Below are 21,735 nucleotides of genomic sequence, written 5' to 3'. Positions count from 1 at the left end.
GTTACATTTTATTGAACTTCAGGTTGTGTCTCTAGSACAGACCCCAACAAATTAAGCCTCATCCAACCTCGCCTATTTAGGGTGATGCAGATCAGCAGTGAGCTCCTGATGAGTTTCTGTGTGCCATGCATGTACTAAAGCCAAGATGTGGAACTGTGATTAATTAGTGARAGGGTGATTTAAAACCACAAAATGGTTTTGCTTCCATTCCTGCCCCAAACTTGGTATTTACCACCTCTCTGGGAAACCACCTGGTGAAAGTTTTCTCTTCCTGTTCAGCTGAAAAAGTTGTGAATCAAATCCTTTGAGGTCAGGGGCTTGCAGAGAATCCAAAAGAGCCCAAGTCCCACTTTTTATTCCTGTGGAAATGGAGAGGATCCCTCATGAAAAATCCTGATGTTCCAATGTGCAKCTGTACTTTTCCAGTAGCTTAAAAGCATTTGGATGGATGGCAAATCAAGCAAAATTAATTTTCTAGRAACTTGTTTGCAAAAATATTTCTCTGAAATGTAATGATCCCAGATTTTTTCTCTCAGTGTCACAAATAGTTTGGYGTTGAAATCTCTTTCCTTCAAAGTGAAGATGGGAGAGAAGAGCGAAATGATGAGTTCTCATTTCTTCATAAGTAAGAGTGGGAAAAAATTGTGTTGGAATTTGGTTTTGATGAACTTTTGAGAGATTTACATGTGGAAAAAAATATGGGGGAACTTCTGCTGACCATCTGAACTCTTCTCACTGTCTTCCTTCATTCTGAAACAGARGTTCAGTAATGAAAAGTTCTGAAATAAGCCCACAACATCCATGATTTTTAGTGTTTCTCCAKCAGTTCAGCCAGCTTCAAAAACCTGTTCATCACCTTCCACTTGTCTAAAAAAGGTGGTTCCAGTTGTAGGTTATTTTTAAAAAACTGATGGGACAGCAGGGAGAGCAGCAATTCCTATTCTCTGTATCCTCTTCCTCACCCCCATCCCCATTTTGTGCTGAAGTCACTCCTCACTCTGGGCTCAGCCCTTGTGGCTGTTGGGCTTTGGCCTGGGCTCATCCAATTTGCTGAAGTGGGAGAAATGGCTGGAAAAACCAACCTGGAGCTTTCTRCACTCCCTGTCAAAGGCAAGAGCTGGGGTAAAAGATGATGGAGCAAGGAAAGGGATGGATGGAATAAGGGCTGGCAGTGGATCTGCCTGAATTGTCCTAGGAAGTGAATTATYGAGGGAAAATGCCACCTCAGTGTTGGTGAATGGAGCTGTCCTGTRCATGTATTGGGTGAGAAAGGGAAAATGGCACAATTAATTATCATTTTTAATAACTTCTATCTTCAGGAAGACTTTGCTTCTCTTTGTTTCAGAGTTCTTCTGAGGATCTCAGTGCAAGCCTGCTTGCACGGGTTTTTTTTCTTCTTCCCTTGCTTTATAGGTATCATCCCATCACATTATTCTCTAGGGTCCTGGATTCCAGATTTCCAGGCAGAACAGCAGAGAGGCCCTGGCACAGGGTGCCCAGAGAAGCTGTGGCTGCCCCTGGATCCCTGGAAGTGTCCAAGGCCAGGTTGGATGGGTCTTGGAGTGACCTGGSATAGTGGAAKGTGTYCCTKCCTGGCAGGRACAGGAATAGATGAGYTTTAAGGTCCATTCCAACCCAAAATGTTTTGTGATTCTGTCATTCCAAKGAATTGGTGATGAAATTCTCTTTTGTCTCACAGGTTCTTTGGTAACAACGAGGTGAGAACTAAATAAAAGATTCAGMCTGACACAATCACAGAATGGCTGATACAATGGTCAGCAAAATCCAGTTACATCCCAGGCTTGAGGAAGCAGTTTGGAAAAACTATTTGYCACAGTCTTAGCAGTGTCTAATTTGTGTTGCTCAAATTTTTACTACAGGTGTCCTTAGAAATTTWTTCTGAGTAGATGGACATAAAACTTTGTGCAAAAATGTGATCCAGGAAGAGAACAGACAGCACTAACAGGTCTGGAMATGATGAGGGGAGATGTAGGGGATGTCTTTTAAATCTGGAACCCTAATTGGTAATGCCTGAGTGTACTGAATCAAAACCCTTAGCACAGCATCAGCAATCCTATTTACAAATGAGGGCTGATCTGGTGATTTTTGCAGATCAGCTGGGCAGCCATGGAGCAGTCCTGACCAGGATCTCAGATGTCTGGTCTCAGAGTTCTCAATCYCAGCTGCATCTTCCAGTTACCACGAAAATGTGTAAAAACCAGGACACCTGTCAGGAGCTTGTCAGTCACTGAATTGACAAAAGCCACAAACSAGAAATATTTTCCAGTCAGCAGGGCACACTTCTGGAAGGGAAAGCCCAGGATGAGCTTGTGGTGTTGAGTTAACCACAGTCTTTGGGGCAACCACCTAAACTCATCAGCCTTTTGCTCCACTGCAGTGTGAAGTCAGCCTCAGGCTGTTGTTGGGCTTTGTTCAGACATGTGTTACTTCTAATCTTCCCTGAAATTCTACATGAGGACAACTTCTGTGCTAAAATCCAAGCAAGGGCAATGAAATGGAGATAAATTGGTCTCTAGCAGCAGTGTTCTAAAATGCTGCATAAAGCGTGACTGGAAGTCTAGATCAGTTTAAAAAATAGAGAGGGATCTTACCTGAGGTATTATCCCAGCAATGGTCTCTCCCAGCTCAGCCTCCCTTTTAGGGAGGAGAGAAGCCAATGCTCCAAGGCCCAGGCTGCTCTTTCCATCATCCTCTTACTTTTTCAGTTAACTGTGATATTCAAGTTGTTTTTTGCTTAAAGCAGAATTTTTAAACCCTTCCTTGATGTGCTGGCTTCTGCTGAGGCCCAGTGCTGTGGCCTGCCACCCTGGGAGAGCAGAGACCTAAATGTACATTGWTTTTCTTTTGTGCCCACCTTCCCTCTAGCAAGGCTGATCATTCGTGGCATCCGTATCCTGGGAATACAATGTTAAAACTTTAAAATGGAGTTTTCAGTAGCTGTCTTGTGCTGGAGAACAAGYATGGGGATTCCTTTAAAAAGTTACTGCTGCTCTAAGCAGATGGCCTCAATCCTGGGAAGGGTGGATTGGATGGAGGCATCGAGTCTAGAAATGGAATTTCTGTGGGCAGSAGTTTGTGTGTGCTCTGTGTTCCCTTCTGAGGTGCTCAGGGCAACTCCACACTCTGTGGTCAGGAGTCCTGGSTTTCTCCTCTGACTGTACAGGGAAGTGGGATACCAAAGGTAGGGCATTACCARCCTTGGTATCTCTGCATAAATAATGCTGTGGTTAAATAAACATTGTACCAGGWGAAACTAAGGCAGCTGGAATGTTCCATCCACCTCAGCTGTGGGACACTACTGCTGACTCCATCCAGAGTAAAGGGAGGTGTCAACCTCTGGATCAGTTTGCTTTTCAAGGAAGGGAGCTCAGGAAAGGCTGGGATTCCTCATGTGGGCTCCATAACCCCAGACCTGCTGCTCGTGATAGGACAGAGTAAACCACTCCTAAGGGTGCTACACCGAAAGTTGAGTCACTGTTGCTGTTTGGCCACTGATTTACCAAATATCTGGTGGTGTGTTGGCTGTCTGGAGGTAATCATTGTCCTGGGAAAAAAGAAACAAACAAAAGTCAGCCAACCAAACACAACAACAAAAAAATCCAAAATAAAAAGCAGACCATTTTTCTTCTCAATTTCAAAGGCAAATTCTCCTGATGGATCTTATTGATACAACTGTTTTTGTTCACATTTAAACATTCATTGACTACCACAGGATAAACACCTGGAGCAGGCATGACATGAAAATTCTCCTGTAATTTTTTTTTTGTTGCATTTGTGAAGCTTTGGTGTTCTTCTGGCCTGCCAGGAGGATTTATTGCTAAGTGAATTCCTCAGCTGTGACAAGAGGAACACCTGTTTCTGTGTGAGCAAAGCACTTTTCCATCAAACAACATCTGGCAGAAGGAGCCCTTAAACTTGTGTTTATGACTTCTCTGGGTAAGAGACTCCAAATACAACTCTGGAATTTCTCTTGAGAAAGTCAGTAATTCCCATGATACCGATGCTTCCTATCTTAAAGAAAATAAACCCCTAAAATTATATCATCATCCTGTCCCTTAATACCTGAAAAATCTTTATTTTGCTATTAATGAAATGCATTCTTTTGGATGTTGGTTTTTTTTCCCTTGGTAGCTAAGAATGAAGGTTCCATATGAGCACATATATAACTTAACTAAATATAAACAACTTGAAATGTGCTGAGTTGTTTTCTGTTCTAAAAATTCCCAGCATTGAACTTGAAGGATTTGCCTTTTAAGCATCGTTCTGGTTTAAATCAGGTTGGGAATTAGAAGTGAATAACACAGATACTGCTAAGTACCTGTAATTTCTCTATCCCAATCCATGCCAACATCCTACCTTTGCGTGCTAACCACGGAAATGCATTTAGGGATGCTTTTGGGGCTGAATACCTTGAGAACTTGTCTTTTCTTCCTGCTCAGCCTGCTGGCCAGCTGCTTCACATCAAATCCACCCAAATGATTGATGAAGGTACTTTAAACAGAAAAAGTACAGCTACTAATGATGGGTAATTAAACTGTAGAACTCAGTGTTTCAGAACATGTGGAAATAAAAAATGATCTCGCAGATGGACAAATTCAGGGAGGAATAGTTTGTTCAGAGGTGATTAAACTTGGGTCTGGATGGAGCTTCCAGATCAAATAATTCCTGATTGCTGAACGCTTTTGCCAAAAGCCTTTCGCTCAACCTACAGTTCATATTGTCAGATGCTTTGGAAATTCTCCTCAAAAGGTTATTTTCAGATGAAAATTAGGCCAACCTTCTGTTTGTGGGCTGAACTGGCAACTTCATAGCGCAGTGTGTTTGGACACACTTGTTTCCTTGAAACAGGACAGCATTTGTGTCCAGTGTTTGTACTCAGGAGCTTTTCCAGAGGCAACATTRAAGAAGTGTCACTGATCCCGTGTGACTCTGGATTTCTGCTGGAAGGGAGTGGTCCTTCCCCKCCCTAGGCCGGGTTTTCCTCCCTAGGCTGGAGCCGGTGTGGCAGAAGGGAGGGGATGGAATCAGCCCTGCTGAGCCCGTGCAAAGTTCACTCAGCTCGGCTGCTGTCTGTTTTTGTAGAGTTAAATTGTAGCCGTGGCTGTGATTCCATGCTCATTCCCTTTGCATTGTGCTCAGGGAGGATCCTACAGGGCATGAAGGACAGGGTGTGAGCAATGGTGGGTTCAGGGCAGTGAATGTGTCCCTCTGAGTTTGTGTGATCRATCCCAGGCAGGGTTAATGTCTGAATTCTCTTCACACTCAGCGAGCTCGAAACATCCCCTGTCAGCAGCTTCAGTGGAACGTGGTGCTCGCTCTCAGCTGGCTTCTCTGGGTGACTCTAGGCACAGTGGCAACGGGGACATTGCAGTGATATGGGCTAATCCAAACTGAGTGTCTCGGCTTCTTCCCACTTCTTTGATGTCTTGAGTCCTCTGCTTCTGCCTCTTCTTTATCAGCAGTGTTGCTTGAGCAACATCGATCAAAATAAATTCATGTGATTTGTACTGCTGTACACAAGTACAGATTTTTCCCCGTGGTATTAAGACTCAGGCATTGATAACTTGGAGATTAAAATTCTGAATTTCCAGTTCCTTCACCCTGACCTGAAGAGTTTCTGCTTCTATTTACTGTGTTCTGGCAACAGAACTCATTGAATAGCTGCTCGCTCGAAGCCTTGGTTAACACAGGGTACTCCAGGCTGGTCTGATTTTCCAGAAYGCTGTGAAATCCCAAACTCATCACAATTACTAAATACTAACCCGTGGTACATTCCATGCTGAGATCCTTCTTTGCCTCTTACTCAGCTGCCTCCACGTGCMGTGGGTGGAATGCTATTTCTAGGGAATCCTGCATTGTTGTAAGCAGCCACTTCACTTCTGTCACAGCTTAAGGTATTACTGGGAAGTTATGGAGCATTTGTGCTTATCAGAGAGTGSCATTAATGGGCAGAATTGTAACTTAAATGTCTTTTTTTGTGATCTTTTGTGCAGCACAGCTGAAAAATTGTCATTTTCCTCTTCTACTGATGTTCTGGTAATTTCCTAGGAGTGTTTTTGGGGACGTGTTAGCAAATCACCTGTCTGGCAGGTCCCTCCCAAACAAACTAATGCAGTATATCCACAGTCATCTTTGTCCTTTTATCTTTGAGAGGCAGGAGAGATTTACCCCATTGCCTCTGGGCACGGGGAGTACGTGTGGAAAACATGTTTAGGGAACCCTCTTGAGYCTTTTATTGCCATAGAACTCAGAGTTTTAATCATCAAATTTAAGGATGTTACTTTGTCAAAGTGTCAAGAGGCTTTTAATGGAGTWACAGCATTCATGTTCTGCCTTTAAATGTGTTCTTGAATAAGAACAAGAAGGTCAAAACCGTATCCTAGAGTGCCTTCCAGATTTCAGGTCACTAGATATCATTTTCTTAATTGTGGTCTAAATTTAGCAGACAAATTATCTTGTAGTAGCAAGTGCAGTGCTTCCACCCTTAAAGCTTTTGTTTATGGTGTTGTTTTCTCTTGTCACGTACATCCCTGATTCATCCATGGACTTTGGGATTCTGGTTTCCACTGGAAGTTCAGTGAGAACTGTCAGAACCTGCCTTGTCTTTACATAGCAACGGTGTTATTTCTCCTGGGCCACATTATTCCTTCCATGAGATGAGATAATAAAAATTGAAGTTCATGTAGCTGGAGTTAGGATTGAAACTTAATTTTATTTGCTATTTTCAAAGCAGCTGTCCAGTCCTAGTTATTCTGTCAAATTTACCTCATTAAAATTTCACAGCCCAAACCGATGCCATGATTTTGAAGAGAAATAGCCAAGCTCTGAGAAAATATCTGCATTGTCCTACAGCAATGTAAAATTTCCTGCTCTACGTAAGTAGCTGTAATTTGTTTGAACTTAAGGAATCATGGTGGAATAGATCAGATAAGCAAATTAAGCAATTGGTCAGAAAATTGACTGCCTTGGTGTGGCACTGTGAGGAGCCCTGTTAAATTACAAAATAACACCAAGAAATGAACTTAAATCATAGTATGTGAGGATATTTCTCCAAGCACTCCAATTTCCACAGGTGTAGGAGTCTCAAAAGGTGTGCAGAATCTCCCTTTGTTAAACTGCTTTTGGTGGGAGGTTAAAGTTACATTAAAAAATTTAAAAAAAATGTTGTCAGTAGGCCTAAAGATAGGAAATTCTTTAAATAGCTCAGGCAGATGAACTCCAGCACTCCAGGAATGCTGCAGAGCTTAGGAGGAGGATGCTGCCAGTGCAGGAAGAATAAACCAGGTGCTTTTCCACAGCAATTCAATGAAATCCCCACTGTTTCAGTGTGGGATGAGTTATTGGGACATTGCTGCTGGAAAATCTCTGTTCTGCYGCTGAAAGTTGGAACAGCACWGTTGGCAAATTGGGAAGGATTCGGRRAAAAGCCGTTCAGGAAYCATCTTTTTGTCTGTAAATTTATGGAGAGACTGAGAAATCTCAGTCCATGTGGAGCCAGGAGCAGCGGGATGGCCGGCAGTGCCTCCAAAAAGAGAGGATTTCCAACTGAAAGGTATCGGTAGAAATACTAAAAATCTGTATTTTCAGTGAATCCTGAWGCAGGGGAGGCTGCACGCTCTGTCTGTTCTGAACTGAGGAATTTAACACCGAGATTTTTGAATAAAACTCATAAATTTTGGATTTGCTGCTGCATTTCCCGRCCTCTCCTGTGGGATGTGGGGCTGCTGGAGAAGTGCAGAAATTCCCGGTTTCATTCTTTGCCTCTGTGGGTTTATAATGTCGTAAATTTTCACAGCTGTTGCCTCAGGGTTGTAAGACGATGGATTTTTTTGTGGGTTTGTCTCTGCCAGCCTCTTGTTGAAGGGCAGATTGTATGAAAACCTTGGCAGAAGGGAGAACTTTAATGCAAGATGCTTTTAATAAAATAAATGAAGTGATTGCTAGTGAGGGTGCAAAATGGTAAATGGTAATGGACCAGAACATAAGCAAAATAAACCAAGGTAAACAAGGAATAGATTGCTTTTGTGTCAAAAGATATGTATTAAGTATCTATATGTAGATAGGCACCATCTCCAATTTTTAATTCCCCTTTAAAATGTAGGAGCAAGAGAATTTTTTTATAGAAAGAAAATTGAAAGGAAGCTGATTATTTATATTCTCAAGTCATTTCCCAAAGCTAAAGAAAACTCTGCAGAAAATCTTGCACTTTATTGCTGCCTGCTGAGTTATGGTCTGAAATGCAGAGGAGCAAATCAGAACTTAATTTGATATTTAGAGAATTCCCACTTTATACCAGCAGTCTAAAATCGTTGTTGCTGTTCACCAGGCTTCCTTACCAATAYTTTATTCCATTCTTTGTCCAGGGAACTCTGCAAGTGTATTTCAAATTACATCAGCTTATTTCAAAGTGAACAGAACAGCTTTGTAATCAGTGATAAATATCTAATTTAAAGATAATTAAAAATTCCTGTCACATAGAAGCATATGACTTTTAAGTAAAAGTTGTTTCTGCTTGCTTGGGAGGTGATAAGATTGTGGACTAAATGTGATTAATGTTCTTTGCAGATGTTGCTTTATATGCTTAGGCTTTCAAAGTAAAGCAGTCTAGACTGTCTGTCTGCATTCTCCTACAGCTTTGATCTTGATTAAAACTGGTTGTATTACATTTATCATCTTCCTTTCTTGAGTGCCAGAAAGTCTCTTAACTGGTTTTTTGTATCTGTATTTGTTTGTAGAGAAAGACACTCAGTATCATCTTTAAATGCTGGCAAAATTACACACTTGGATACATTCAGCAAGTGGCAAAAACGGGTATTTTGTATCTGAAAAAGACTTAAACGAGTCATTAGGGTTATTTCAGATGGGGATAACGTTATTCCCAATGTTAAACTCCAGGGAGTGAGCCAGGTGAGCACTGAGTGGGTTTTTCCCCCGCTGTTGGATTCAGATCTGAGGGAAGSTGGAGGATGCTTTGATCCTGTGCTGCTCTCATCTGTATTGGTGTTGTCAGCTCTGATATTGGTGATCTGGTAATATCCCTTGCATTCTGCTCCAGCAAGATTKTTCTTCCTGATTTCCACCCTCCCAGCTCCAGGGGATTGAGCTGGATTGCTTCAGGCTCTGGAAAAGAGTCAAAKGCAGCAAAATACCCAAATAAAGYACATTTTATCAGGGTACCATTTTARATTCAGCAGAAGAGCTGAAGGATGTGAGTTTCTCAAAACTCCATTTAGGTATTAAATCTGTGTCTGTTTAGGGAGATGATCAGCTCCTCATTTGTGTGCACCAAGTACAACTGAAGTGGTTTCTCCAACATCTGAAATATTCAGATTTGCTGTTTATTTCCGTATTTATCAGTCAAAGGTTGTTTAGGGCTGATTTGAGCMCTTGATGTATTTTATGAGGAAGTTTGAAGTGAAGGTAAACCTTTTAGTACCAAAACAATTTGTTGGTCGKTCAGTAAAACATTTTGGGTAGTTCCATTAATATTAAGGTGGATGGAGTTTGTTTTCTATTTCAATTTTGTTGTTGCCTCCACTGGGTGCTTTATTCCARTCTGTTTGTTACAGTGTAGGAAATATTTGTAGCTTGTAGACCACAGTGGTGTCTTAAATCCAGGTTTGGGAACAGGGCTCCAAGAGCTCATCCAATACACAAAACGATGGAGAAGTAACCAGACAATAAGTTAAATAATATTTAGCTGTCAAAAACCACTTGGAAATCCATTAAAGGAGGCAGTGAGTTGTGCATTGCTCTGTATTTTATCATTACTTAATAATTTTTTCCCTGATCTTTACACAATGCTAAAGCTGTTCTGGTTTTGTTGTGACTTGGCAGTGATGTGTGGTTTTTTTAAAATTTATTTTTCTTTCGTTCTGCAAAAATTAATATTTTTAATATTACAACACGGTTATCATTCTGGAGATCTGTAATCTTGCCTGAATGTTGATGCAGCATCAGGGAGAAAATGAATTAAAAGAAAATATTTTAATGCAAGTCTCAGCCAGCAAATCTGGATTGCCCCTGTTTTAAAAGCATCACCCAGTASAGGATTGATGGACTGGTTGAACTGGAGTTGCTGTTCTAAATATAGATACTGGTGTGTTTGGGATCTGTGTAGGGCCTCCTGAGAATCAGTTCTGTACAAAAYCCTACTAAATTATCTTAATATTCCAAATTAGCACATTGAAAAGTTAGCACTGCAGTTTTGGTACAACATTTTTGTAACAAATGGGTTTTTAAGGCTTTCTTGCCAAGTGAAATGAAGCAAAACCGGCTCAGTTGAACACTTGAAGGCAGTTTTTTCACTGATTGCAACCTAGAAACTGAAATAGTTTGGGATCATTGTGCTGTGTCAGGTGTGGGCTGTAGAATCAGGGGGTGTTTTTCCAAAATTCAGTCGTTTGTGATCAAATGTGATTTGCTAAAACCAATACCCAGTAGCAGGTTTTTGGTGTTGTTTTGGATACTTTTCCTAACAAACAATGATGGTCCTGCTGACCTGCATTTCCCTGAGCCTTTATACATTGTTCCTAAATGAGATTTAATTTGATTTATTAATTTTTAAATGTTTATATGCTTAAAACCTTTAAAACATGTCTTYATTTTTTTCGTACTTAGAGATAATTCCAGCAGTTTCTAAAAGGTATTTTGKTACTGTTAAATGAGATGGTGCAGTACCAGAAATAAGACTATTTTGATCTTTTTTTTTCTTAGCTGGATTTTTTTCCTGAATTACTTGATGTTGGTGGATTATATATATATATTTTTAAGTCCTTCAAATTTTTGTTTTAAGGAACAGGGAGATCCTTTACAGATTGCTAAAATTGAACTCCAATTCTTTCTAATCAGGTGTTTCCTTAAGGAAAACACCAAACATGGAAAAATAAACTATTTGTAAGTGCTTGTAGGCAGCTAAGGGAAATAAAATCCAGTGTCCTGGATTACTTTTGTGTTKATTTAATTCTCATGTTAGAGCTGATTTGTTTAAAGAAGCTGTTGCAGGAGTTGCTTCATTTAATATTTTAATGACAATAATTTGTTGGGTGACCAATGTGTAGCATTTTCCTAAAGTGCCTACTGCAGAGTTATGCTCTGAAAAGAGTTTTAAAATTGGAATTTTAAATTGTTCCSCTTTCCAGTCAGTTGTTCTTAAAGCTCTGATAAGAAGTACAGAAAGAGTTAAGTTTTAGTATGTATTATGCTGACTTCAATAACCTCCTTTTGATCTTGAAATGCTTCTTTTTTCCAATTTCTTCTTTTGCTTGTCAATCTTGCTTTTCTGGATACAATTACTAATAATATTTTTTAAAAAGGGGTAAGTGGATAGCAAGATCTGCTTCATGAGAATCCATAAAGATCAGGACAAATGGAAGAGAAAAACAGTTTTGAATTGAGGTACATGAAGAAGTTGCTTTGTTGTTCCTTTGCTACTTGCTTCTTCTGAATTTTAAATAAATGGTGTTTTTTATAGTTTGTCAGTCACTTATATCCAAATTTATTCTCTGTAAAAACAGTCATAATAGTGATTTTTAGTAAAATCTGTCAGTTCGCACTTCCTGACAGAAAGCTTACTTGGACTGGCTTTGGAGCATGGAAAGGTGATGATGTGGGTTAAAAATGATCAGAATATTTAAATTATGAGTGAAAACTTCTACCTAATGAAGACTCTATAAGGTAGTTGGACTCTGGATTTTGGGGATCTCTAGAAAACAATCCAGAATAAGAAACTTGAGACAAAAAAAAAATCTTTGTCCTCTTCTCTTCCCTCCCTCCAAGGTCCTGGGATCTGTTCTTGAGGATGAGCTGTGGTTGGCAGGGCTGGGCTGCAGCTGAGCCCTGGTGTTGTCTTTGGAGCTGGGCTCTGGCAGAGTTGACTTGGAGAGGATGTGCTGGCCATGTCAACATGGGTTTGTCTGTAAACACGGTTSTTTCAAGCTCTAGAAATGGGATTTTTAACCTAATCTTGAGATTACAGTCTGGCACRGGGAGCAAAATGAGGCAGCAGCCTGAGAGGGGACAAACAGAAAATCCATTTCAAGTGACATGCACTTTAGCTGGAGTTAAAGAGGCAGTTTTGCTGGATTTTGAAATATAATCAACACTGATTYCAGAGCATGAAGACACAAATTTTTAAATTCTTTCAATGTAGACTAGGTTTAGAATTTGATCTCAACAGGACCGGGCAGTAGAAATGGAATTAAACAGCGAAGTTTGAGGTTATGGAGATGTTTTGCTTTAGGAAGAGAGTTCAACAGTCACAAACATATTAGCATTTTTATGCTGATAGGTATTTACTCAGATGTGTAATGCWGCAGCCTGACATTTATTTAAGTTTAGTGGCTGAAGGAAGGAATTACTTCCACTGGTTTGTGCCAGTTCAGCTGTTTGAGGCTGCACAGCTCAGTCAGATCTTTGATTGCGTTACAGCTCCAAAATGCATTTCAAACTGGGCTCTTGCATCAGAGCACACACCACGAGCTGCCAATGTCATCTGGTAGAGATGCAGCTGACTCCAARATGCTTCTGAAGGAGAATTTCCTGACAGCAAAACCTGTGTCCATACCGGAGAAATCTTGGGAATGGCTGAAGTCCTGACTGGAGTTCTGGCCAGCCTGTGTGAGCATAATGAGCTTGGGTGAGATGAGATGGGGAAATGAAAATGAAAATACAAAACCATCATGGGCTGTGTGGAATCAAGATCAGTGAAGCTTAGTGTGATGATTCTCCATGAATCAGATGGAGAATTGAAGGAGGGAAGGGTCAGGAAGGTTTCCAGCTCCGTGAACAAGGAACATTGAACGGTTTGAGTTTTCCAGTGCTGGGTCCTGCTTTTTCCCCTCTGTGTTATCCTGTTTGCCTGCAGGTCCCAGGTAATCCCTGTGTGTGTTTACACAAATGTGGGACCTGTCTTTCCCCCTGTTTAGCTGCCATCTGGACATGGGCAGCTGGAGCTTGTCTGGATGTGCCCTTTAGGCTCAGCACTTGGGAACTGTGCTGGGCCAGCTCGAAGGAAAAGATTACATTAAAATACTATAAAAAACCTTCTAAAAAAAAAAAAAGAAAACTGGTTGTAGGTATGTTTAGGCTGGGGTTTTAGTTGTAACCACAGGAAAAAAAAAAGAGAAGTATAGCGATGGCTAAAGAATTTGAATGTAAATAAGAAGCTTGATCAGCACATGTAGGATAACTGGGTGGTGTTTTTGCTTGCAATAGCACCGAGTGGGACACAACGCCCACAGAGAGATTTGCTGGAGAGCTGAGTTGAAGGCAGAATCACACTGGTCCTGTTGTCTTTTAAATAGTTATATAAGGTCCTGTAAGACAGAAAAAGAAGTGGGGGTTGGATCTATCATGTGGAGGAAACATCAAATGTGGAGTTGGATGCCTGCCTCATAGATGTCTTGACTGTGTTTTTGTTTGACTTGGTGTGTGGTTCTGTTTGCTTTGCAGTCAAACTGTTCCATTTGCATTGTGCTTGACTGATTTGGGAGGCAAAAGGTAGAATAATTTCTTGTGATTAGGCTGMATTAAATCTTCTGTGCATGTTTTTGAGGGGTCAAAAGGGAGTCTCTGTGAAGAGGAGACTCCTTATGTCTCTTTATAAATCCAGGTGAAATATTGACACTGTATTGARCAGGATCCTGGAAGGTGTGTGGAACAAACAGTGCAGGAGGAGGGTTGGAGAAAATGTCATTTCCTGGTACTCTCTTCCAGCCTAACCAGAGAAGGAATTTGCAGACAGCTAAAATTGACAGCTAAAATGAAACTTTTGCAATGTTTTTAATGAAGTGATTAATATGTTCAAATTTCCCATCTCCACAAGGCTGCAGGAATTTCAAACCTCCATTGAAAAAAATTCTAAATGTTTCATAGCTCACAGTTGGGAAGTTCTTACCAAGTTTAACTCAGAGAAGAACCTCCACAAAAACCAACCCCAAAAAGGATCACTTTGATCCAAAATCCATTGGGATTCACGGCTGGGAGTACTGAGAGGAGTTTCCCATTTCTGATGAGCTGCAGCACTGCAGGATTCTACTGGGTTTGGGCTTCTCAGATCAGAGGAACAGCTCTGACAGGTACCTGAGATCATTCCTGGGRAACTCCCTGGCAGATCCCAAAATAGAAATGCTGCTGGTTGCCACCACCAGCATGAGAGTCATCCCTGAGAACGATTCAKAATTCCTGATCCAGCCTGGGTGTCCTTAGGTGGTTTATTTAGGTGCTTAATTGGTGCCTCTAATGCTGAAGGGCCTCTTTTTTACTTTAATAACAACATTCCAAAACTCTGTGTGGAAATTGTGTCACTCCCATTTGCAATGGGAGAGAATCCCTGGCTCCTTCCTGGTCATCTTCCCTGAGCTTTATCCAGAGCCAGGAGTTGGTGATACCTCCTGGATAATCAGGGTGAAGCAGAACCCAGTTTGCAAGTTTTAATGTCAGAAAATTAATTGAGGTTTCTCATARTTATTCTTTGTGTTTGGGGGTTTATACTAGGGAGAAGAGGATAATCCAAATTGGAAACTGTATTTCTAGCATTAGTGTCTCTTTGGCCATTTTCTATTTTTTTCCAGCACCTGAATCTTGTAGGATTTAAACTTTTYGGTTTGGAGCCCTGTGTTTCTAATTGTGGAATATTGTAACCATTTTATAAGCATGCCAGGGAGGGGATATTTGACCAGCAATGACTAAAAACCACCAGCACACGAGGCAAGGGCAACCCCAAGGCTGTGCCTCCAACCAAACCAATTTATAGGATCTTTCAAGCTTTTTTTTCCCCTACAAAAATCATTAGGCAGTGGCTGAGAGGTGTTTGTGCTGTGTGCTGCTCACACCTCGCAGTGACAGCAGTGGCATGTTTGAACTTGAAAACATCAGCCTGTGTTTTACTGTGTTCCCTTGAAGTCAGGGAGTGTGAAAAATAACACTTCACTCCGAGTCTCTGGAGATTCCCACAGGATGACAGTCTTTATCTCGGGGTAACCAGCTCTTAGTGGCACTTTAATTTTTATCTGAACAGCAGAGATGGCCACTGACCCTTTTTCTCCGTTTTCTGCCACGTGTTTTGCTCTGGAAGGATTTTGGAAAACTTGGCCATCAGAAATCTGGGGTTTTCCCACTTCCTTAAATCCAGGCTTAAATAAGATATTTGGAAATACAAGGCAGAAAATGGAAGTTCCCTACAAAATCCTGCTACAACATTATTAATTTCTTCTGACAGTGGACAAACTGCTGGAAGAGACTGAGGGAATACATTGCAAAAGTAATTCCAGCTTTTTTTTTCCTTGAGCAAGGGGACCATGCAAATAAAACCAAGATATATCTATATATGTAAAATAACATCATCGAGTGGTTAGAGCAGCTGACTCTAAAATTATTTTCCATACTATAAGTCCAGAAGACTCAGAGTAAAAAAAATGAGGGTTTTTTTTGTTACTGTCCACCAAGCAAACCAGAGGTTGCAAGGAATTTTTTTAACAATACAGATATTATTCTTCTCTCCTTCCCACCCTTCACTCTCAGTTCTATTCAGTGTTTTTAGATACCAGCATCCTCCATAGTTTCTACTCTACTGTAGTCCTTCAATTTTCCAGCACTGGATTCTTCTCTCCTTCTTTTTCAGAAGTGTTATCTCAGCTACAGAATTTCATACTTTCATGGCAGGCTCATCCCTACAAATTTTCCATTTTGAAAAAGTGTGAACTGCAAAAAAAATTGAAATATTTTCCAAGTATATGGTGAGATATCTGAGCAAATACAGATTTCCTGTTGTTCCCCTCGCTATAATTCTAGAGAAAAATGCAGCTCTTGCTGTACAAAACTTTACACTAAAGCTTACCAAGTTTACCCCTGTTCAAGCTGCAAACTCATTTATTTTTAAACATTATTTTAGAAAAAGAAATCAGCTTTCTGAAGCATCAAATTAGTCTTTAAAAGTTGAAATTTCTCAGGGCGGTGTGGCAGCAGTGCAGGTGATTTGTTTTTTCATTGCCTTGTTTATCTTTTTTTCCAGTTCTTGCATTGCCTGAGTTAATTGCTGCTGTGWTTGGTTTTAATGAATGTACTTTGGCTCAGCTCATCTGAAGTACAGTCCTTGTTTGACCTGGGAGCATTGAGAACAGTGATAATAGGACTAATATTAGTCTCAAAATCAACAAAATAAGTTTGGGGACATCGTGGCATGTAAAAGGAGGACAGAACAGGTCCTTTCTCTTGGAACTCAGTTTGCTTTATTAGGTTGGAAATAACTTCTTTCTTTTTCCTTTGAGAAACGTTCCCCTGGGTGTTATCAGAAAAAATAGAGAATGATAAAATCCTGCTTCCTGCTTGCGGAAACATCAAAGCTGGGCCTTTTTAGTCTATATTTGTAGTCTGTTCTTAGATATATTTGTAGGGCTAGAAAGTGTTTGAGATCACTGTGGAAACAAATAGAATAACACATATGGGCAAGTACTTGAAAAAGGTACCTGTGCAGCAACTGAAGTTTTTTTTCCAAGGTGTTATTTCTATTTATGCTGCATTTTCTGGTCTTTTCTGTTCCTTCAGAACAGCGTGTTACAATTCAGATATGTTGGTGAATGGGTCATTCTATCTATAAGTTCCTCAGTCCCTGTGGTGCTTCAGGCCTCTCTGCTCTGCTGGTTTATTCTAATAAACTGCTCCATTCCTTGTATTTCAGTGCTGAAAGAGTTCCAATTCTGCTCAAATATAATACARTTTAAGTAACCTTTCTACTACAGGCAGCAAGACTGAACTTCACCCTTTAATTCTTTTATACATTGTAACTTTTCTAGGGAATAGCAAAAAAAAGTCCTTGGCACCATCAAACTAATCTTTTCATCAGTTTTCATGACTTCAGCTTGAAAATGTTGTTACATTTCCTAAACCAGTGAGAGATCACAGATTCAGTTCCCTTTGACCCGTGTGTCTTTACATGGTGTCACCAACTAATCACGCTGCAAAAGCAGGATTTGGGAATGAGGCTAGGACGTGGGAAGTGTTGAAGTCTTCCCTGGAAAATGAGGGAGATGATCATTATCACATCTCAGATGAAGTATCAGGAAACTGTTCCTGCATTGCAGACCCGTGRGGTTGTGCTGCTCCCTTCTAGGTTTAGTGGATAAAGTTGGATGTTGAACTCCCAGGAGTTTCTGTATTTTTTTCTTTCCCCMCTGGGGATGTAATGTAGTGATACCTGTAAGAGGCAATTCATATTTCATCCAGCCCCTTTTCCCAGTGCTCCCATTTTGAATTAAAGCCATGTTAGTCTTTAGGAGTTGTGCAGAGATGTCATTGTTGGCCCCTTTTTAATTAAAAATCTGGTAGATTTTTCCAGTCATTCCCAGTCTTTCTGATTGACAAATGGCTGCTGAGGTGAGSTTTCCCAGGCTGCACATGTGCTCTCTAATGGAATTGCTCCCTGCWCTGCTCCCAGTTCCGCTGTTTCCTGTATTAGCAGTGGTTCAGAAGTTCAAATGTTGGTTTTGTTCCCTCAGAGCAGCTGTCATGGATGGGCACAAGTGTGAGGGATAGAGCAGCACCAGAGCTGCAGTGGGAATGCACAGATATCAATGGGATCTGGCTTAMTGTGCCCAAACTAAACTCCATTGTGTGCTTTGCTTTTCCAATGTGTTTTTCTCCCAAGCTTTCAGACCTCACATTCCATCCATAGGACGCTGCTGGAGTTTGCCTCATGGCTTCTTTCAGCAGCAACATTTTGCTTTTTTAGATTCAGAGATTGGTTTCTSAGGACCAGGCAATTCCATGTGCACTTGGAATGGGTACAGGAGTTTCATTAGAGCCCTGCTCTGCCTGATAAATTCACTTTGTTGTGAATGCCAGCTGCTCTTCTCCCCTGGGAGCTCCRTCCCTGTGGAGGGGGTGGCAGAGCTGGTTGTGAGCAGATGGGCTCAGGGCTGCCTTCTTTGTGTGGTTCCCCTTCTCCTCTTGCCTTGTTTCCACCATGTTCCTGCTTTTCTGCTTGGAAAGATTCATCCAGGGCTGTCCTGGTCTGTCCAAGCCTGGTTAGTCTGGCCAGACCCATTGCAGTGCCTGTTCAGGTGAGAAACTCCAGCCAGATCCAAGGTCATTAAACCACAGTGAATGCTGCCAGTCACTGATTAGAACATTAATGGATAAAAAAAGTAACAAATAAGAGAACCTGACTTTGTAAATAAGACAGAAATAAGAGAAAATTTATGCAAAGTTAGTTGTACCGTGGTTCCTGAATTTTACAAAATGCAGCTTGTCTGTGGTCCTTCAAAGCTYGGCTTGGCAGCGGGAGCAAAGCAATGGCACGTGTGAGAGAAATCCAGGACTTCTGCTTTATTGCACTGACAGAACCAAATTGTTCAATCTGTTGCCTCATCTGTTTCTTGCCATAGCTGAGAGTTGTAAAGGTCAGGCCGTGGCAGCACAAGGAATATAATGGGTACCAGGCTGCATCTCRCCGCGCTCCCAGCTGCCTCCTGCCCCTCTCCCATTGATCCGCCGGGCTCCGGCCCAAAGCAGCAGCCCCGGCCTATTTTGGGAATGCGTCACAGGCACCACTTTGGGGGATGCTCAGGATGCTCAGCTCCGGCCTCCTGTGCTGCTCTCCCAGGGAAAAATCCTCATTCTCCTCGGGGGTGTGTGGGAATGGCTGCTGGGTCACGTTTATATGGGATAAATGTGGGTAAAGGAGGGGATACGAATAAATACAAACAAAACTGCTGTGGGAGACCTTTTCTCTTCCAGTTTGGTCTTCAGTGTGGTGTAACAGTCTTGAAAATATTGATATATAAATATATAAAATATATTACAGGGCATTCTTCTGACCCTTCTTCCCCTGCTCCTCAGGCATCCCCTGCTTCTCCAGCTTCTCAGTCTCCCTCTCTGTTTCTCCATGAGTTTAATGTATGTTAAATGGTGGAGTTTCCACAAAGATTAATGGCACACACTGGCAGTGTCTGACAAGAGAAAAAACAGAAATAAAAGGCAGTTTTTACTCCCTTCCCATATAGTGTTAACACTTTTTTGCTTCCTAACAACCCTTCACCTTTGCAGGAACCAGATTGGTGCTTTATATCCCATTAACTGTTACCTCCACAGGAGTCCCAGAATTTCCTGAATGGTTTCCTAAATGGTCTTTAAGGTCCCCTCCAACCCACACCATCCTGGAATTCTGTGCCACTCTTGCCCCCAAACACCTTTTGGCTTTTTGTGCGGTTTCTGAGATGAACTCACTGCTCTTTTAGCTCAGGTAACAAGATAAGAAGCACAAATGCCTTTCGGTGAATTTTCCTGGCTAAATCTCCTGGTTTGGCAAATATTTTAATTAAATCTTCACTGCTCAGCATTCTAAATTTTCTCTGCTATTGCTATTCATGGAGAAGTATTGCCATGACTTGTTCTTCATTTCTTCAAATCTCGCTAAGTTATGCAAGTCGCTGTTTGACTTCACAGAAGATCTTTGTTTTATGTTTCAACACTTGGAATGCTGCTGAACTTTACGTGTTTTCTCTCTTTATTAAAAAGAGGGGGGAGAGGGCACATTGTTACAAGCAGTAAATGATATTTTTACACACCCTGTGTTTGTTCCTATGTCTGATCCTYCAGAATTCCATTGAATTGTGCTTCCCATCCCTCTCAGGTGCCATCCTGGGCAGATCAGAAACGCAGGAGTGCATTTACTACAACGCTAACTGGGAAAAGGATAAAACAAACCGCAGTGGGATCGAGCCCTGCTATGGTGATAAAGATAAAAGGCGACACTGCTTTGCTACATGGAAGAATATTTCTGGATCAATTGAAATCGTGAAGCAAGGCTGCTGGCTGGATGACATCAATTGTTATGACAGGTGAGTTTTCGTAGGAATTTTTGAAATTTATTTGTCACTGTAAACTCTTTGGYCTCTCCATAATTTCTACAGCATCCCCTCTGCAGCCATTGCTCAATACAAATGAGTCTGGGAATAATTATTTTATTTTTAGATGYTCACTTGTGTTTAGGGACCAGACTTCATGTGAGTACTTTGTCTTGTTTGCAGGATAGCATTTTACCTTCTTAAAATAACCCAGGTATTTCATTTATTCTTCTTCAGCCCATTAATAATAGATTCTGTAGTGCCTTGTTATTGCCAAACAACRCAAATATAATTATTGCAAAATTCTCTTGTTGATTTTTCCAAAGTCTTTGTAGTGGAAAAACCACTTTGTGTCTGCAGTTTACCAAATCATGGAAGTATTTTGGCTTTTTATTAAAAAGCTCAATGGCAGCTCTAAGAATATTCTAAATTCCCAGTTATTTTGTTGATAACAGATGGTCTAGAAAGTACCCACGAGCAGTAACAGCAGGACTTGGGGTTTGTTAGATGCTGACTGAATAAAGGTCATGACTCTCTTAAGCAATGGTGTTGCAGTTTTTTAAATATTCTGCTGGGTTTTATTGGCCCAGAAATATTTATTGTTTGCAAAGGCAGAAAATTAAGAAATAAATCCACAGTAGATGTTTTAAAGTATTTAGAAATTATTTTGGCAATATTTTAGAAAAGTTTTCCWTTGTGTTTCTTAAAAGTGGAATTGTTAGAAGAAAGCCTTTGGTCCTTTCTCCAAAATCTCTCAATCCCACTCCAAGATGTTTTTTTGCTTTAATGACAATTTAAAGCTCAGTCCACAATCTAAAAAAATCCTAAAATTGTGAGATTAAGTTCTCCCTTGTACAAAGAAAAGGAAGAAGAAAGCAAATGCAGGAAGGATGGTAAGGAAAGAGTTGGAAATTAAGTCCTCATTAAGTAAGTGGTGCTAATAACACACAGTGCTGTGTTTGTGCAAAACAGCCCAAATCTTATCTCTGGAGCGTGGGGAGGTTTCACTGCGCCGGGAGTTCCGTGGGGATGGCTCCAAACAGCAGCAGATTAAGGACATCAAAGAGAAAATGTTCTCTGGAAGTCACAGGGCAACAGCAAGAGCTGGTGCTGGGAAATAACCCCAAGTTTTGAAGATGAGCCCAAAACTTCCTTGACAGTGTTCAGCTGTGTTTAAAATCCTTTAGTATTTCTTCAGGATTTTCCAATTCTGCTGTCAGGCTGGCTCCTGGTCGGTGCTTTTTGTTTCCTGATGGGAATAGCTCCAGCTTATTTGTTAATAGAATATTAATAAAAAAGCATTTCTTTCAGTTAATTCATGGAGTGAAATAAAACCTGTCCCTGAGCATAATGTAGGCAGGGGGGATTGTAGAAATTTTATCATTTCTTTCTACAAAAATAATAAGTCAGAAAGAGAATTTTAAAATTTTATCTCTGGCCCTGTTTGAGCACTTGTTTGTCCTGTTTAAATCTAGATTGTGAGCTGTTCCTCAGTGTCCTGCTGGCAGTTTTCTTTAACTTCATCTTAAAAACAGCAAAAACGTGTTTCTGTTTTAATAAAATTTCATTGCAATATAAACCATCAAGATTTTAATTTGCTTCATTAGGTTTAGCTGTTATTTTGGCAGCGTGTTATCGTGGGCGATTTTAATGACGCTCACTTTGGAAATTTGAAAGATGAGCATGTCGTTTTTTCTTGAACAAAAAAAAAAAAACAACTCCAGATGATTAAACATTTAACTCTCCTCTCTTGTAGGAATGATTGCATAGAGAAGAAGGACAGCCCTGAAGTGTTTTTCTGTTGCTGTGAGGGCAACATGTGCAACGAGCGCTTCTTCTACTTCCCGGAGATGGAGGTCACGCAGCGTAA

General features: G+C 40.8%; 1 protein-coding gene across 1 annotated transcript in view; it reads left to right on the top strand.

The window, feature by feature from the left end:
- Positions 1 to 21,735, top strand: part of ACVR2A (activin A receptor type 2A) — a 49,044-nt gene that overhangs the window by 10,768 nt on the left and 16,541 nt on the right. Inside the window, exons 2-3 of the mRNA XM_057382010.1 lie at positions 19,652 to 19,859; positions 21,622 to 21,731. Coding sequence (XP_057237993.1) covers positions 19,652 to 19,859; positions 21,622 to 21,731 — 318 coding nt within the window. The remainder of the gene's footprint in view (positions 1 to 19,651; positions 19,860 to 21,621; positions 21,732 to 21,735) is intronic.

Source organism: Malurus melanocephalus, unplaced genomic scaffold, assembly GCF_030028575.1.
Source record: "Malurus melanocephalus ecotype Western Australia unplaced genomic scaffold, MMel_1.1 scaffold_546, whole genome shotgun sequence".
Taxonomy (NCBI): domain Eukaryota; kingdom Metazoa; phylum Chordata; class Aves; order Passeriformes; family Maluridae; genus Malurus; species Malurus melanocephalus.
This window is presented reverse-complemented; position numbering and strand designations above follow the sequence as displayed.